At 40.5% G+C, this 19,771-nt stretch overlaps 2 protein-coding genes across 2 annotated transcripts in view; both read right to left on the bottom strand.

Moving 5' to 3' along the window:
• LOC124788818 (cholinesterase-like) overlaps positions 1-6,032 on the bottom strand; it is a 92,715-nt gene extending 86,683 nt beyond the window's left edge. Inside the window, exon 1 of the mRNA XM_047256098.1 lies at positions 5,976-6,032. Coding sequence (XP_047112054.1) covers positions 5,976-6,032 — 57 coding nt within the window. The remainder of the gene's footprint in view (positions 1-5,975) is intronic.
• A 3,894-nt stretch (positions 6,033-9,926) lies between these two features.
• The window catches only part of LOC124788819 (cholinesterase-like), an 80,857-nt gene continuing 71,012 nt past the window's right edge, over positions 9,927-19,771 (bottom strand). The window contains exons 9-10 of the mRNA XM_047256099.1: positions 15,521-15,659; positions 9,927-10,095 (exon numbers count right to left, since the gene is read on the bottom strand). Of these exons, the coding sequence (XP_047112055.1) occupies positions 9,927-10,095; positions 15,521-15,659 (308 nt within the window). The remainder of the gene's footprint in view (positions 10,096-15,520; positions 15,660-19,771) is intronic.

Genomic DNA, 19,771 nt, shown 5'->3' on the forward strand with positions numbered 1-19,771 from the left:
TGGTCTAAGGGATCCATTACTGAAACTGACGCAGATGCCCAGGAAAGCCAAACTCATATTTACGATGGTATAATTCGCATAATTCGACGCCAGGGAGACAAGTAATAATCTCCGTTGCTGCAAAACGGTGAGTGCCTTCAAAGCAGCAACTGTGCTCACGACAACACTACTGAAATTAACCGCCCGTAGTTCTGTATACGATCTGTGTTGACAAGTATTTGTGTGTTTTATTCTATAATCATTTAAGTGTTTTTCCTAATGCAAAACTACTCATTTAACCTAAAGTGTTCCAAGTAGAGTTCTATTCCTATACTAAAGAGAATGAAACCGAGAATCCATTGGTGCGAAACATTATTGCGCAACTGAGTGTTTTCTTACAAAGTAAATTTAAATTATCACTCAAGTGCAACTATTAAAGTAAATGTGGAGAATTGTAGATAGCCTTGGAAGCAATTAAAATAAATAACAACTCTACCTAGTGTGTGAACCTGGTTATTGGGAACTTCTCTCCAAGAAATTACGTAAAGTGACTATTCCAATAAAACAGAGAAAAACCAAGTATAAAAAACCTTTTGCAATTATTTAGATATCTGAGGCCGATGACCTCGCTGTTTGGTCTCTTCCCCCAAACAGCCCAACCCAATTATTTCGATACAAACTAAAGTATCGTCAAATATTTCTTGTGTATAATACATGTTTTCAGAGGCAGTGCTGCTGATCTTACCTTCAGAAACATAAGCAGGCATTATTGTCGTTCCGGTGTTGTTTTCATGGACCAAACTTTCTAAGTGTGTGTGTGTGTGTGTGTGTGTGTGTGTGTGTGTGTGTGTGTGACAAATTCTGAAAGCAGTCATTATTCAGCTATCTACGTGCTTTAACCTGTTCCTTCAGTGATAGAAACTATTAAAAGAGAAAAGTTTTAACAAGAACCAAATTTGGTGAATTTGTTGAATAACGTCAATCGATTCGTCATATTGGCTGGCGACCGTGTTTTTCAGTTTTAGTATTACTCACAAGAAGTAGTTTGGCGAAAAAGAAAAGCTGCAACCAAGACTATACGATAACTTTACATTTGACCGAGTTTTATCCATTACGTGGCATCTGAGGTCACTAGCGGTTGTTACGGAGGTAGTTGTGTACAAGTGTTTCAATTACCGAAGGTAGAATAGCATCTGAAGTAGGCTACTAAACGTAATTACAAGAATAGAAACCGTGAGTGTTGTAAGCGGTCTTTAGACAGGACTAGAGCATTTACTACGTCTAATACTATAGTTATATAGATATTACGGTGACAGAACAGCACTTACTCCGCCATGCTACCGTTATACTACTCCTGCATTACCCCTATTTGAGTTTATATTTATAACCCTGTATCCACCTCACCAGAAGTCTTGTTCCTCCTGCCATAGAACTTTACTAATTCCCACTATACCTGACTTCAACCTATCCTTTTACCTTTATAAATTTTCTAACCTACCTGCCCTATTAAAGGATCTGACATTCCTCACTCCGATCCATGATACGCCAGTTTTCTTTCTCCTGATAACGACGTCCTCCTGAGTATTCCCCGCCAGGAGATCCGAATGGGGCACTATTTTACCTCCGGAATATTTTACCCAAGAGAACGCCATCATCATTCAACAACACAGTAAAGCTGCATGCCCTCGGGAAAAAATACGGCTGTAGTTTCCCCTTGCTTTCAGCCGTTCGTAGTACCAGCACAGCAAGGCTGTATTGGTTAATGTTAGAAGGCCAGATCAGTCAATCATCGAGACTGTTTCCCCTGCAACTATTGAAAAGGCCGCTGCCCTTCTTCAGGAGCCACACGCTTGTCTGGCCTCTCAACAGATACCACTCAATTGTGGTTGCACCTACCGTACGGATATCTTTATCGGTGAGGCGGGCAATCTTCCCCACCAACGGCAAGGTCCATGGTTCACTGGGACCTTGGTTCCATCAAAAACAGCATTTATAATGACCCTGTAACAATAAATGAGTTGACGATCTACACCTGGTTTTTCTGATGAATTTTCAGGGTCTGCAAAAAGTCTTCTACTGCTATTTACATCACTGCTGTTTCCATAGCCTTGTTTTGGGAACACCTGGAATTAATATCAGTCGATTTCTAAACATTCCACGTGTGACTGTCTCCTCTCTTGGAAAAGTTCGTTTTCCTCTTTCCAACGAGTTTGCCACTTGTTGTTCTCACGGTTCTTAATACTCGCCGGCCGGGGTGGCCGAGCGGTTCTAAGGGCTACAGTCTGGAACCGCGCGACCGCTATGGTCGCAGGTTCGAATCCTACCTCGGGCATGCATGTTTGTGATGTCCTCAGGTTAGCTAGGTTTAAGTAGTTCTAAGTTCTAGGGGACTGATGACCTCAGAAGTTAAGTCCCATAGTGCTCCGAGACATTGTAACCAATCTTAATACTCCAGTTTTGTGATTTCTCTCATCCCCTGGAGCGAATAACACTAGAGGACGTTTACAAGTTCCTCTGCCGCACGCCTCCTAATATCCTATAACGTTCGCTACGCTGGAACGTTAAACCATCAATACGGTAGTTTTAGGGAGTTTTACTGGTAACTACTATGCTGTCTATCAAGGGGCTACATTGTAACCAAAAGGGAACTACGTACTTGTGGCGACCAAGCGTGGCCCAACACTTCAGACGACTTACTCTGAAGTTATCTCAGGTAATCAAGTCCTAAACAGCTGCTCGTTGCGGCAATATTCATCTCATCACATTCCACGGGTCACTGTCAAGAATGCTGTAGCATTTCCTCTAACGCAACTTCCACTCAACGGTACAATGACCGTTGTCCTGTGTTTTGGGACTGATTGTTTTCTAGTAGTTTTTGGGTAAACACCGTGCAATATGTTTTGTGATCACTGAAGGGCCTCGGATACTAGTGAATTTCACGTCATCGCCTGACCTTACTTCTCAAATTACTGTCTTACCACAGTCTGTCCAAGCGACATACTACTTATGTCAGTAAGATTACTCTCGCTGAGAATGGGATCGCTTACTCGAATCTCTACTAAATGGTTCAAATGGCTGTGAGCACTATGGGACTCAACTGCTGAGGTCATTAGTCCCCTAGAACTTAGAACTAGTTAAACCTAACTAACCTAAGGACATCACAAACATCCATGCCCGAGGCAGGATTCGAACCTGCGACCGTAGCGGCCTTGCGGTTCCAGACTGCAGCGCCTTGAACCGCACGGCCACTTCGGCCGGCTGAATCTCTACTGCACGTCAAAATATCCACGGGTGTACTGCCGGTCTACAGTGTCCAACGGGCACAATATTTCGGCGATCAAACATGTCGCCATCATCAGGTGAACTGACGGGCTGAGCTCCTGTGAACGTGCCGGCACGGAGATCCGTACGCTATGGTTGCCCAGGGGGAACTGCAGTATTTTAAATTTATATTAATTTTGTTTCCCACAGTATATCTTGGTAGAAATACATTCACTTACACCTGGGATTAGCAATTACTGTAGCAGCAACAAAAAAAGTCAGTGTAGTCCTACTTAAATGATATGGAATTTTGACAGGGGATTTACAGTTCTGACATCCATTTGGTCCTTAATAAAAACTGCCAGATTTATTTTCTCACTGCGTTCTTAGAACTATTTACAAGGTTTCTTTTCATTTTCTTAAATAAATTACTTTTTCCTAACGTGTATCCTTATTTGAAAGTTTCTCTCGACTACTCAGTATAAGATACCAATAATGACACTGAAGCGCCAGAGAAACTGGTATGGGCATGCGTATTCAAGTACAGAGATACGTAAACAGGTAAAATAAGGTGCTGCGGTCGGCAAAGCCTACATAAGACAACAAGTATCTGGCGCAGTTTTTAGATCGGTTACTGCTGCTAAAATGGAAATTTTTCAAGATTTAAGTGAGTTTGAACGTGGTGTTACAGTCGACGCACGAGCGATTTCATACGGTATCACCGAACTAGCCATGAAGTGGAGATTTTCCCGTACGATCATTTCACAAGTTTACTGTGGATATTAGCAATCTTCGGGATCACTCCGACCGGAAAAAGATCCTGCAACAACGGGACCAACGACAACTAAAGAGAACAGTTCAACGTGACAGTACTGTAACCCTAGTGCAAATTTCTGCAGATTTCCATGCTGGGCCATGAACAGGGGTCAGCGTGCGAACCATTCAACGAAAATCATCTATGAGCTTTCGGAGCCGATCCGCAGCAAGCAACCGACTGCCTACTGGTCCGTCCGCGACTGCACCGCTGGTGCGTCTCCCACTCACTGCCAGACATCCGACGGAGGAAATACTGGCTCGGACCCAATCATGCAGAAGAAACATGCCCACTGGCTACCCGACATCCCTGCCCCGGGAAGAGACCGAGCTAAGTTCCACAAGATGGTAACTGAAGGGGCCTAGAAGCGCTCAGAGAACCAGTTACACGTTGCCCGATGAGACGACCGACCTCTCAGAGCCAATACACCGACGACATTCAAAATCACACAAACTACACACACCCTGACAAACACTTGCACGAATACCTCAACGATACCCAACAGTAACTAAGCACGCACGGATACAAATCGGGAGTCGATGCGCACACACACACACACACACACACACAGCCGACTCATGAACGGTTGACGATCCGAAACGCGTCGTCCGGTAGGATGACCGACCGACGATCCACCAAGACCGTGGCCCGGCTCAAGTGATGCGTGGCGGCAATGGTCAGGTGAGACATGTCAACGCAGACCTCACAGCTCCATCCCAGCTACACTAGTGCCGCATTGCAACTCCCCGACTGGCAGGTCTGGAATGAGTTCCAGAAGCGTTCCAACTGACTGGCAGCCCGAAATCGCGACCCGAACTCCTTACGACCGACAACGACCGGGAAGTAACAGCAGTCCAGCAAAGATACTACGAGAGGAGATACATCGATACGCGCTGCTAGCACCGGTCACGGTCAGGCAAAGCAGCAACTCAGTGACAGTAGTAATTTATATTAATGTAGTGTGGCGGAAGTACGTTAAAAACAGAGTGTAAAATACATGATGGTGGGAACACGAGCCACGCACGGCTCAGTAAGCTCACATGGGAACAATAGTGAGCATCAACCACAATATGAGTATAAGAGACGCTTAGTAATGATATTTATACTCATCCTTATAATTTTACAAGCCATAATTTCCCTTGGACTGTCTCTGAGAGTATTCTTATTTGTTACCACAATTAAAATGGTTCAAATGGCTCTGAACACTATGGGACTTAACATCTTAGGTCATCAGTCCCCTAGAACTACTTAAACCTAACTAACCTAAGGACATCACACACATCCATGCCCGAGGCAGTATTCGAACCTGCGACCGTAGCAGTCCCGCGGTTCCGGACTGCAGCGCCTAGAACCGCACGACCACCGCGACCGGCGTTACCACAATTAAAAATGGCTTAAATGTGATATGGGACACTGTCTTCGATGAGACTGAAAATCAACAATATTTCCTAGGTTTTTATAAAATTTCCTCATTATGTCTACAGAAAACATCACAGAACCATTCCTTACAGTTCATATAAAATATTGATCTAACTGGCCTTTTTTTTAACCTGATCTAGTTTACACATGTCCAAGGCTTCCTTCTTTTCTATAGATGGTCTTTCCGTATGTTTTTCCAGACTACACCCTCTTATTTTAGTAGGGAGGAGTGTTCTACCTAGAGGTTAGCGTACATGGGAGCACATTATGCTTTTGTCCAGTAGTCTAGTGACTAATTTTAGAGTCACATGAAGGAATGAGCACTAGCGATCGCCGTACGTAGTTCCCGTGTGTTTCAACAGATTTCATTGTTGTTAGTCAGGAGGTTGTGCTTTGAGCACCATTTGTAAATATTTCGCGCTCCACACCAGTTTCTTTGGCTCTTCAGTGTAAAGAATCCTAATCTATATGGAATTGTTATCAGGTCCACCCTTCCGCTGACATTTGTACAATTATTGTGACCATTGCTGTCAACCTGATCACTTGTGTCAGCCCGCATCTCGTGGTCGTGCGGTAGCGTTCTCGCTTCCCACGCCCGGGTTCCCGGGTTCGATTCCCGGCGGGGTCATGGATTTTCTCTGCCTCGTGATGGCTGGGTGTTGTGTGCTGTCCTTAGGTTAGTTAGGTTTAAGTAGTTCTAAGTTCTAGGGGACTGATGACCATCGATGTTAAGTCCCATAGTGCTCAGAGCCATTTGAACTTGTGTCAGTTGTCTGATACCTGAGATCTGCTAACCTTCTCTTGCCATCTTTTCGGTTTCTGTCACGACCATTTTGTTGTTGTTCTCATTCCATCTACCAATCGCTCTGTTATAACCCATTTTATCTTTATGTTATCTTTCTTTTCGTCTGTGACACACTCTCTCGTACATAATTTTTCACCCGTTTGGTAGATAGTGTGGCAGTGTGGCACAGATGACGTACTTAGGTACGTTGGTTGCTAGTGTCAGGTGTGAAAGTAACTAGGCGTGAGATAGACTAAACGCATCATTTTAATTTAAAGAAGGCCAACTTTCATGAGTAAGACTAATTTGCCTGGAACTAACCTGATTCCTTTTTCCAAAACATTTTGCGTGGTTACGCAATTTGTGCCAATTTTGGTACGAATTTATGAATTTGACGTAGTAAGGAACTGTGTAAAAGATACTGGATGCCGTTCACATTTCTCGGCCGAAGTTGGTTAATGAATTCCTTTACATGGTTTGTAGCATATGGAAGGCCATCCTGACATAACAAGTGATCTAAGACTTAATATAGAGCTGAAAAAATTTGTACTTAGAGCCAATAGCAGTTTGCTGTATTCGCTTGTATAACACTTCTAACATCTGTAATTTCTACTCCCGAATTGCCACTGCGATAGTGATATTATCACAGGTCTCAGTTACGTTCAATGTAGATATGGAGTCATAAAAGTTAAACAGAAATTAAGTAAAGGGTGTTTATAAACGAATATCGGGGTTTTAACGCTATATAATATTTATTAGATTAAACTTACAGTTACAAATGATATGTCAAATGAAAGAGCAACTCAAACAGTTGTGTTTGGCACCAGTGCGCATACGCAGCGCGCAATGTTTCCGCTGCAGTTTGTTGAACTTCACTGTACCCAAGCGCTGGATAGGCCGCAAGGGGTCCAATGACAGGGCTTGCTTTGCATGACCTCCATGTTCACCCGACCTAACGCCATGCGAGTTTTTCCTTTGGGGTTTCATCAAGGATCGCGTATACGTGCCTCTGCTACGAGTAGACCTCCCTGAATTAAGAAACCGGATTGAAACAGCTGTTGCTACAATCACTGAAAACACACTTATCGACGTTTGGGAAGAACTCGGCTATAGGCTTGATGTGAGCCGAGTGACAAGTGGTGCTCACATTCAACATTTATAAAGTTCTTTGTAAAACTGTTTGAGTTGCTCTTTCATTTTGCATATCATTTATAACTGTAACTTTAATATAATAAATATTATAAAGCGTTAAAACCCCGGTATTCATTTATAAACACTCTGTATTTCTAATAACAAGATTGAAGGTTACTACACATAAGATGGAACGACAGTAGTAGTAATTATGAATAAGAAGACAGGACAACGAGTTACTTCGAAGAGTCCAGTGGTAGGATTATCATTATCAGACTTGATACCTACCCAACGCCAATTACAGTACTGTAGATAAGTAAGCTGCGCTATCGAGCAGACAAAGAGGTGATAGTGAGTAAATGAGTGGATTGAACAGGTAACATAGTACATAAAGGGAGATGAAAATCTAATAGTCATTTGATATTGGATCACTATAGCAGTGGGAGGAAAACAGAACAGAGATAGGCGAGAATATGAGCCCTTTACTACAAATGAGTTATGAAAAGCCTAAGTGAGTTCTGCAGTCAATTTCAGCAGGTAATACAAACACGCCGTTCAAGGATCACGTCAGAATGAGTTATACTAGCAGAGGGCCTTGAGATACATGACGATACCAGCTTGATTACATAATACTGAGAAAGAGATTCCGAAACTGGATTTTAAAGCTTACCAGCAGGAGATATAAATTGATAGAACTAGTTCTGATGAAAAGCACACTGACGTGTAACACCATTATACAGAACAATCAGTGTCTCTCAAAGTGGGATACTTAGTTATTGAGAAACGATGATGTGCACTTGAAGATCCCTCAGGACATGGATAATACGGTTAGGAACACCACAATAGCCAGTTCCTTTGAAGAGGAATGGATTTCAATCGCTGAAGATGGACAAATCAAATGACGTGGAAGGTAATTGGTTAAAAAGCTTGGGCAGCATAACAAACATCTCTCCTTACTGACGAAAGAATGAAGTACAACAGCGTTCAGGAGTCGAAAGTATTATAGCAATAGAAGTCATTTAAAAATAGAATTCATAGAAGAAGCACGGAAGCCTGAGCGAAATGGCTGCAAAAAGAATGTGAAGAAATCTAAAAGTAGCCGCGTGGGATTAGCCGAACGGTCTTAGGTGCTGCAGTCATGGACTGTGCGGCTGATCCCGGCGGAAGTTCGAGTCCTCCCTCGGGCGTCGGTGTGTGTGTTTGTCCTTAGGATAATTTAGGTTAAGTAGTGTGTAAGCTTAAGGACTGATGACCTTAGCAGTTGAGTCCCATAAGATTTCACACACATTGAACATTTTTTGAAATCTAAAAGTAAATAGCCGTCGGATGGACAGGTGCCGCATTTAAAAATATAACATAACTTTCGAGTAAATTAGAAGCATTGGCCTCTACATTGAGAATAAAAAAGGAATTTCGTTCTGAACCGCCGAGGACAGAGCGCCAGCTTCTACAAACACAGTGAGGGCTTTTATGGCAGGCAGAAACTGTCTTATGACGTGATATAAGAAGATATTAATGACGAGTTTGAGGACATAGGGTACCAAATATGAGAATTGGAGTCTGACACAGCTTTGGATAACTTGAGAACAGCCAACTAATGGGTAACATTCTTTTATGACTCCTAAACTAATTAGCGAAGTACATCCGGATGATTATTAAGTTAGTGTGTAGAATTTGTGGGATTGGAGACCACTGACTTTTCAGAACACATTAATCCACTCTGTTTTCCAGATTTCAATTGATAACAAATACGGCGACTATCCTACAATCGGCGTAACAGCTTATGCATGTATATTACTTATAAGAATGCATCACAAGAGCGGTTCTGACGTTGCGCTTGATAGCGGAAGCAGCAGGGAAGAAAAATTAAGATATGTAAGATTCTACCACAAAAAGAACATGCGCGAGAAAAAATCTGGAACCAAATTATTTCTCTCGCAAAATATGACCGTCAATGGAATGGCGGATTTTACCGTATTTTGTTGAGCTCAGATAAGAGTATGGTTACAAAAGCAATGTTATCGACAAATTCACGTAGATCTCAGGAAATATTCGAGCTGAAACCGAAACGAGCGTCTTTAACAGCAGTGATTTACGTCAAAATACTCTTTTGGATTCAATACTGTCTCAAATACGACGCGTATCGCTTAGAATTTCCTTCTGTTGATCAATGAAAACAGCTATACAAATAGAGATACGTATCAGAGGAAATCAAATTTATCTGATTCACAGGACACCCAGCACTCTATTGCAGTGCAGCAGAAAAAAGTTGTTGCAACAGTGAGTTAACTACAATGCAAAAGTTATTAAATGTAGCTAAATATATGTTGTTATTTAGACAAGAACAAATCGCGTGAAGTATAATTACGTTTAGTTAAAATAAATGAAAGAAATCACAGACATAAGAATAACTTGTAGAGTAATATTTTATTTCGCAGCTGTTATTTAGAGAAATTACATTTAAAATATTATATGCTACTTCCATGAGTTACTGAACGACAATTTCAAAACTTCCAAGTGACTTCCAATGTGACTCCATCAGTAGGTCCCAGGATATGGTTCTAGCGGTACGTTCTCGTTCCAGAAATCCATGCGCTCGCCAAGCCTGTCGTGTGCGAGCGAGAAGTTGGCCTGCATCAGCAGGTAGCTGCGGCTGCTCAGGTCGTACGGCTCCCACACCACGGGATCCGCCTCAGGGGTTGGATTCCTGTGGAAGACGTTCCTGTGAAGCTGTGATTAAGTGTAATTTTGGCGTATTATCATCTGCAATTTACTGGACACATGCCTGAAGCGATTTTGCTATACTTCTTTTTAATGTATCATCACACATCACATGTAGACTATAAGAGAGGAAGCAAAAAGGACTTGGCCTGGACCTCAAATAACGATTACGCAAATGATGCTTTGTTTCGTTTCCTGGTACCTGCTGCATAATAACGAAAGACAAGCCGGCCGACGTGGCCGCGCGGTTCTGGCGCTGCAGTCTGGAACCGCGAGACCGCTACGGTCGCAGGTTCGAATCCTGCCTCGGGCATGGATGTGTGTGATGTCCTTAGGTTAGTTAGGTTTAACTAGTTCTAAGTTCTAGGGGACTAATGACCTCAGCAGTTGAGTCCCATAGTGCTCAGAGCCACGAAAGACAAGGATGACATCATCAGATAGTTCCATCTCTACGATTTCTTAAAATAGCTATGCAGTGTAACATTCATTCAAATAAATAATCCTCAGCACTGTGCTTCCCTCGTATGTGGCAGATTATAATGGGCAACAGTTTACAAATGGCGGCACTTTTCGTAACCGACATGAAGATCATTTTAGAACTGCTATATATAGATAAAAATGTTGAAAATTGCGGATTACGATATTACACAAAAGGACATTTAAAGCTTCATGGAAAATCTAACACTATATCGGCATCAGAAGAAACAGTACAGTACGTTTTACGCAAAACTTTGGAATTAATGCAAAAGTGATCTTTCTTTTTGAACAGCTCACAAAGAGTAAAACAGTTATTGGCCACTAATAGGCAAGTCTGGTGGTGGAAATAAATAAGCATCACGTGAGGAGCCGCCTGGCTTCGGAAATTTCTGTAGGGGTAATAGGAATAACTGCAGACATTTCTGTCGATGACTGGGGACGGTGTACAGAACAGCATTACATCGGTATTTACATCATTTGCAGACTAACAACAAATAACCATTACAAGTCGTATGTTTTAGATTGTGTAGTACTTCCACTTCAACGTAGCAATAGCAAATCAGTCGTGCTTATTTTTCCCTGGACAGCAGACAGGTGCTGACGTGTGGACGAGTGGATGCAAAACGGTTAGTCTATATCGACAGGCTTAGTCTACCTTGTGGTACAGTAATGACCGTGAACGAAACAACAGCGCCTGAAGATTGTGACGTGTTTGTGGGAAGAATGTTCGACGCAGAGAACAAACAACCCACACACTAATATGTCGACATATTAAGGTACCAGATATAAAAATACGAACTTATAATCGTACACCACCCTGTACGTAATGACGGATATTGAAAATGTTCTGTCATGAAAACCTTGTCCGAATGTTATGCAACTGATAATCCAGTATTTTCATGCCTGAAGGAACTGTTGATTAAAAGTTAATCGTTATGCGTGCTTATCTTCAGTATTTTCCGTAAAGAAAAGAGTCATTAGTGCAGATTAAGAATGGTGTGGGAATTTGATGTCCACTGGGTGTATCTAACATTGTCTCAGGAGACGTTCGCAACAGAGCATGCCCATAGGACGTGTATGTACAGTTTATGGCCTTCTGTCTGATATGGAGAAAGGTCGAGTCATCGCTATGAGGGACTTGGATTATCATACCGACAGATTGCACTGACACTTGGCTGTAGTGGAACGTATTCAGACGGACTGGTTAGATGTGGACTTACGACAACAATGTGGCATGAACAGTAGATACGACTTTATCCAGAAGGACGCCACCAGGAGAAGATCGTAGGATTATTCGACTTCCTCTAGCAAATAGAAGGATGACACCATCTGCAATCCGGGCAGTGTGCCACCACCAACAGTCCGGAACTGGTTACTGATATCCAGAGGTCTCGAGCTGCCGGCCGCGGTGGTCTAGTGGTTCTAGGCGCGCAGTCTGGAACCACGGGACTGATACGGTCGCAGGTTCGAATCCTGCCTCGGGCATGGATGTGTGTGATGTCCTTAGGTTAGTTAGGTTTACGTAGTTCTAAGTGCTAGGGGACTGATGACCACAGATGTTAGGTCCCATAGTGCTCAGAGCCATTTGAACCATTTGAACCAAGGTCTCAAGCTGCCCTGAGTTGTTTACATATGACATCACAGAATAGACAGCAGATCGAAAGACTAAACATCTTTTTCCAAAGATGTTTCACAGAGGGAGGTCACGCTCTAGGGCCTACTTTAAACCGTCGCACGAACGAGGAAATGGCTGATACCGAAATAAATGACATGGTAAAGAAAACCAACTGAAATCACTCGACAGCGGGAAGACCAATGGACCGGACGGAATACGAATACGAATACGATTCCACACAGAGTACGCGGTAGAACTTGCCCCTCTTCTGTCAGCAGTGTACCGTAGGACTTTTCAAAAAGGGTCATCGAACAGATGCTAAAAGCTTTAGGCGTTTATCTCTGAAGTCGATCAGATCTAGCTCCGAAAGGAGCGATCGTATGAAACCAAACTCGCTATGTTCGCCCACGAGACCCACAACGGTTTAGATACGGTTCCCAGATATCTGCCATGTTCCTTGACGCTTGCGTACTGCCACCTAATAAACAAACTACGAGTGTTCGGAATACCAGACCACCTGTCTGACTGGACTGAAACGTTTCTAGCAAACAGAACGCAGCACGTAGTTCTCAAGGGAGAGAAGTCTTCAGACGTAAAAGTGATTTCGGGCGTAGCCCAAGAGAGAGTTATAGATTCATTACTTTTCATAATATGTATAAATGGCATAGTAGAGAACATAGACAGTTCCATGAGGCTTTTAGCTGGTGATGCTATCGTATGTAGAGACGTTGCAACGCTAGAAAACAGTAGCTAAATACAGGAAGAGCTCCAGAGGACTGACGCTTGTTGGGAGGAGTGGCAATTGATCCACAACATATGCAAATGTAGCGTATTGTGTATACATCGACAGAAAGACCCATTTTTAGCTATAGCTATGCGTATGGAGCGATTTAAAGTGCGACAAGCACATAAAACTAAATATTAAACATTGCTCATTAGTATGGGATCCGTATCAGATAGAATTGGCAGAGGAAACAGAGAAGATGTAAGAAGATCAGCACGCGTCGTTACAGGTTCATTTTGAAAACACGAAAGCGTCACAGGGATGATCAAGCAATTCCAGTGGTAGGCGCTACAACGGAAGCGTTGTGAATCGAGGTGTGGTTTATTATTAAAGTTCCAAGAGTATATTTTCCTGGAAAAGTTAACAAATGTATTACTTTCTCCTACGTACATCTCGCGAAAAGACCAGGAAGATAAAACTGGGGACTGTCTGAGAAATTTTAATAAAACTAGGGAAATTTGATATTCATTATTACAGGTTTCCAGCTAGAATGGGATAAATTTGTGGATAAATTTTTTTGCTGGAAATTTACCACATTTATTCGCAACTGTAACAGGAAAGGAGGGACAAAGTGTCCTCCGCCGCACACCGCACGGTGGCTTGTGTGGTATAGATGCAGATATAGATGTAGGCAGAGACTTGGATGGTTAGAGACGAGGTCCTCTCGACCACTGAATGGGAAGTACATGGACTCGAATACTAATGATACCGTAGGTTTTACTTAGTAGGAGCACTGCAATGGGACCAGCAGACGCGCTATTTCAAGTAGTAAGGCCAGTTTTATTAAGTTCTATACAAAAATAGAAAAAGGGAGAGAATTAAGTGTGACATGTGGTAATCAGCCAATAAAAAGAATCGAAACAACACAATTTCTTGGAGTGCACTTTGACAAGAAAATGAACTGGTCTTCGCATATAATAGATCTCTGTGAGACGCTTAGGTCTGCTACGTATGCTTTACAAGTTTTCACTACGTGTGTTGAACGTAAAACTGCAAAAGTGGCATACTATGGCTATTTTCACTCATTCATTGAATACGGCATTATTTTTTGGGCCAACAAGCCATTACCAAGGAAAGTGTTCATTGCCCAGAACCGAGCCTTAAGAGTTATATGTGGATTGCGCTCAAGAGACTCAGATAGGAACAGCTTTCGAAAACTTAAAATATACACAACTACATGCCAATATATTTTTTCTCTCATGTGTTTTGTGATTAAAAATGTAGAGATGTTTCAACCAAACAGTAATTATCATGAGCATAACACACGGAGGAAGAATGACATACACAGCAAGAATAGAAATCTGAAACTGGTGCAAAAGGGGTCCGCTGTAATGGAACAAAACTCTTCAGTGCTCTTCCTCCTGAAATAAAGATAGAGATTCATAACAAGAGTAAGTTTAAGAAAGCGTTAAAAATATTTCTGCGAGAAAAAGCTTTTTACAGTCTAGATGAACTTTTAAATAAATAAACTGTAAAGTTTTAGTATTATATAATACAAAATGACATAATGCTACTAAGAATGTCATTTAACTTGAGCTCTATATCCGCTTGAGCTCTGTATCGGTTTTTCGCTAGTGCTTTAATGATTTTAAAAAATATGTATCTTCTCATTTCTGAATTGCTACCCAAAGAAATTACTGTATAAATTTTTATATAATTATGTACTCAAATGTTTGTATATGCTATAAGATTATCATATTGTACTTGCAAAAAATTGATTCGTTCCACGTCCTTGTGAACCCAACACAGTTGGACCTATGGAACACGAAATAAAATGAAATCAAATCAAATGGAAGTAGCTACAGCGGTTACAGTAAGCCGACGATTACGTCCAGCAGTGCCAATGACGCCATTTGCAGGGGATGGCACAGTGGACAGTTGACAGCTCATCGTCAACGACGATATTTCACCATTTTTACTTCTACCACATAAGTTGCCCTCAAAAGATCTTTGAACTGTACGACCTGTAGAACAATTGTTTGGCTGTATAATTAAAACATTTCAGTACGCACAACCAAGTGAACTCTACATACTAAACAACGGAATCTCCTGCCGCAGGGAATATGAAGAGAAAAACATATTTAGGCATAGCGAAAAAAACACAGTTTGCAGCACGACCATTGCTTATCATGTTCTACAAAATTTTAATAAAACTGGGATCCTTTTCAGGTCCTTGCTATCGGTTTCCATCAAAATCGGAACAAATATTTTGCTGGAAACACGATTTTTTACGTGTTAATAATGTTACTTACTGGGAAGGTCTGCTGAGGTAAAACATCTTTATCTCTCATACTTCACCACAGTAGTAAGAAAGACAGAATAGGTGATTTATTTTCTACATGTTGTGGTATTTGTTTGATAAATATAATATTATGCACTGAATATAGAACATGAAATACTACTAATCACTGAAACAACTTCAATCTCTTGAAGAATTACTTGAACACACGCTAATGGACATTTGGATTTCTCTAAGCTCTCCTCTGAGCTGCTCTGTTAGCATTACTTGGTTTTAGTAACTACAAGGACTCATACCCGTATTTTACGAAGTTGGTCCACAGGCGCAGCATATTCCTCCGTACTTGATCCTCTTCGGATTGTGGGTCCAAGTTATAATTAGTGTCACCATTATAACGGAGGAAGAGGAATCCTTGTTCTCCTTCGTGTTCAACACCTGAAATAGAGATGTGTTCCGGTCAACATATTATGTTTGCTCATACCACTGAATGATGGGTTGCATAAGTAGATTAAACAACTGCACAGAATACTGTTTTGTTCTTCAGTTTTATTACCCGATTACCGGTTTCCAATCACTAAACGATTTATTATCAGATGGTACAAATTTATTGACTGTCTGCAGCGGTGTGGGAGTCGTGTAGCTATGGCAAGATGTACAAAGAAACGTTTAAGCACTTTGCGGCCAGAATGCATTTCATGAGATCAACTTCGTTGCTTTACTTACAGTTATTAGTGTCCGTTGGTTGGTTGCTGGTGCACACAGTATTGTCGAAAACATAATGAATGTTATCCAGTGACATTAATTTTACTGCACATCACACACTTAACCACAGGTAAAATGCTCCGCATGCTTTACAAAACCTAAATAAAAGTAGAAGTACAGCTAAAGTTATGTCAAAGAGTATGTGGTCGCGACAGTAAGTATGTATCTATTTCTCTGTAGCAACAATAACAAGTACTTATAAAGTTGTCATGTGATATTTATAAAATCTATTAAACAATGAGTTTCAAAGACAATGCATTTACATGTTTAGCAATAAAAATTCGTTAGACGTTTCTTTTGTCTTTTATTTTACGAAGATTGATAACATTTATGAAATAAATAATAAACATCTCAGAATTGCTATTTTTTATAAATAATGGAAACAGCGTGGTATGTGGGAGGAGGAGATTGTGTGTGTGCACACGTGCACACACGCACTAGAAGGAGAGAGAGAGAGAGAGAGAGAGAGAGAGAGAGAGAGAGAGAGAGAGAGAGAGAGAGTTGAGTAGTTGTGCCAATTTGGAAGAGAGAGAGGGAATGGGAGAAGGGAGATCTTTTTAGTTATTTAGTTTTTAAAGTTAGTGATTCTTTGAAATTTTGGAAAAATGGTTCATTTAAGATGGGCTAATTTTCTTTTTGGGTGAAAATCTCTAATTGCATCAGGAGGTCCTTTTTCATTACTTTCTCTATAATGTGTAGGATATTGAGAATTGTATTGATGTTTGTAATTGAAAGACTGTTTTGTGCTAAGTGGGCTGCAAAACTACATATACTTTAATTTCTTAAACACAGTGCATCTGTGTGTTTTTTGTATCGAATTTCAGAGTTTCGTCCTGTTTGTCCTGTGTAATGGCAGGAGCACCTGTCGCAGGTTAATTTATGTATAACAGATCTGTGAGAAGTGGTCCGGCTGTTTTACTGTTATTAACTTCTTTTGTATTTTGTTGATTGAGTGGTAACTTGTTTTTACATTCTGTGGTTAAAACAGTTTTGCAATTCTGAATTAGATGTTACTAAGGAATGGCATGGAGATATATTTAGTTTATTCTGCTATTGAGGGCTGTGTTTTTGTTGCTGTTCGGTTAGTTTTGATCTTTTCATCTAATTTGTCTATTATGGATGGGTCATAATTACTGTTGTGGGCTGTTGTACTTAAAATGTTTAATTCTTTGGTGTTTACATCAGGTTCAGCATGAATTTTGTTTACATGATTCAGTGCTGATCTAAAAAATTCTAATTTGTGTTGATTTTGGTGGTATACTGTGTTATTTATAATAACAGTTACATTAATGATTTACAAACCAAATTTTCCAAAGCAAACAAAATTGAAAATGAGAGGGTCATTTATTATAAATGATATGTTGATAAAGCATTGACACTGTACAATGGGACAACCACTGAAGCAGAATGCTTAGCTGAGAAACTTAATAATATACATCCTGAAATACAATATACAGCTGAACATCAAGCACACATCATGCCACCCAAAACAACAAAATTAGCATTTTTAGATCAGTACTCAACCCAATAAAAAAATTCATGATGAACCTGATGTAAAAACCAAGAATTAAATATTTTAAAGACAACAGCCCACAACAGTAATTATGACCCATCCATAATTGACAAATTAGATGAAAAGAGAAAACCAACCGAACAGCATCAACAACACAGCCCTCAGTAGCAGAAGAAGCTAAATATATCTCCATGCCATTCCTTGGCAACATCTCATAACGACTTGAAAAACTGTTTTAATCACAAAACGTCAAAACAAGTTAGCACACAATCAAAACATTTCAAAAAAAGATAATAAAACTAAACAACCAGACTACTTCTAAAAAATCTGGTATATATAAGTAAATCTGTGACAGGTGCTCCTGCTGCTACTACATAGGACAAACAGGACGAAATAAACACAGATGCACTACGTCTAAAATATTCAAATAAATTTAATTTTGTAGCCAATCTAGCACAAAACAGTCATTCAATTACAAACATCAAAGCAAATCTCCATATCCCACAAATTCTAGACAAAGTAATGAATACGGACCCCCCACAAGAATTAGAAATTTTCGCCCGTAACGAAAATTCACCCCACACCGTCTTACATGAACAAGCAGACTTAGCAAATAACACTTTTTTCAAAATTTCAAAGAATAATTACACCTGAAAAACTAAATAACTAAAAGAAAGACTCTCTTCCACATCTGCACGTCTACACACACACACACACACACACACACACACACAATATACTCCCTCATACCACTGCTTTTTTATTATTTATAACGAAATCGTAATGCTGAGATGTTTATTATTTATTTCAGGAGTGTTATCAATCTTCGTTAAACAAAAGATCCAGCTGTACATAAGTGGAAGCCCCAAGAACATTGCTGACGCAGTAGCGAGTATGAACGCAGATCTTTGCTCTGTTTCTCGATGGGCACAGAACCTAGGTCTGAAACTAATCCCCAAGAAATCCCAGGTCATACTTATATCTCATCCAAAGTTAATCAGCCGGTACTTTCGCGAAACAGTCCCTCAAATACTCCTCAATGGTACCCAACTACCATACCAAAAAACAGTAAAAGACCTTGGAATAATCTTGGATGAACACCTAAACTGGGAAGAACAAACAGTCACAGCTTGCCGGAAATCGCTCTCCTCCCTACATGCAATTCAAAAATTTAGAGAAATATTTCCAGCCCATGTTAAACAAAAATTTGTCCAAACACTAGTCTTGCCTAATCTTTACTACTGTGATGTAGTTCAACACGTCACTAATAGTGAAAATTCGAGATGCCTCGAGATAGTGATGAAGGCCTGCGTTAGATACGTGTGCAATATACGGTTGTATGATCATATCAGTCCTTCATACTCCCAGCTAGGTTGGATACGCCCACATAACGCACGCGATCTCCACACGATGTGCCTACTTCATCGATTTCTTAGCCACCGGTGCCCCCAAGACTTATCTTCTCAAATTAAACACCTATCATCATTCCACAACCGCAACACCAGATCGGATACGTCTAGCATCTTGGCATACGTCTAGCATCTGTACCTTTACATAACACAAAATCTTTCTCCGTGTCATTCTCCATCTCAGCCATACGACTATGGAACGCGCTCCCCTGTGATCTGCGTCTTATCCAGAACCACTCAACATTCAAGAGGGAACTCAAAACTTACATATTAGGGACGGTATAGCCACCATTGTTGTGTCCTTCTCATCTCTTTCTTTCTCCTCTCCATCATAGCTTCGAATTTTACCATCCTACTTCTCTTCCTCTAACCTATCTACCTCTTCGATATCTCTTTCACCCCATTCTATCGTCTTATGTCTCTGCTCGGTGAGAATAACTCACAAGCTGCAATAATATAACGATAAGATTCCCAACTAGCAATAGGACTGACATCCATAAAAGAAAAATATGTTTACTTTCATATACATAGTCATTACTATTACTATTACTATTATTATTATTATTAATTGTTGTTATTATTTTTCGATTGTTATAATTAACATTGTACTACTGTTATAATCTCTATTTTTTCTTTAATATTAATACTGTATAACATGTTATATGTCCATGATATTCTGTAGAAACTGAAATTTGTTCAATCTGAGTATGCCTCGTGTAAGAAAGGGCCTGAAGGCCCTAATCTTGTCAGGTGAAATAAATGCATAAATAAATAAATAAATGAAAAGATAAATGATACATCAAACGAAATTTCATTGCTAAAATTGTGGATGTAATATCTTCTAAACTAATCCTTTAAGAGAT

Source organism: Schistocerca piceifrons, chromosome 3 (assembly GCF_021461385.2).
Source record: "Schistocerca piceifrons isolate TAMUIC-IGC-003096 chromosome 3, iqSchPice1.1, whole genome shotgun sequence".
In the NCBI taxonomy this organism is placed as follows: domain Eukaryota; kingdom Metazoa; phylum Arthropoda; class Insecta; order Orthoptera; family Acrididae; genus Schistocerca; species Schistocerca piceifrons.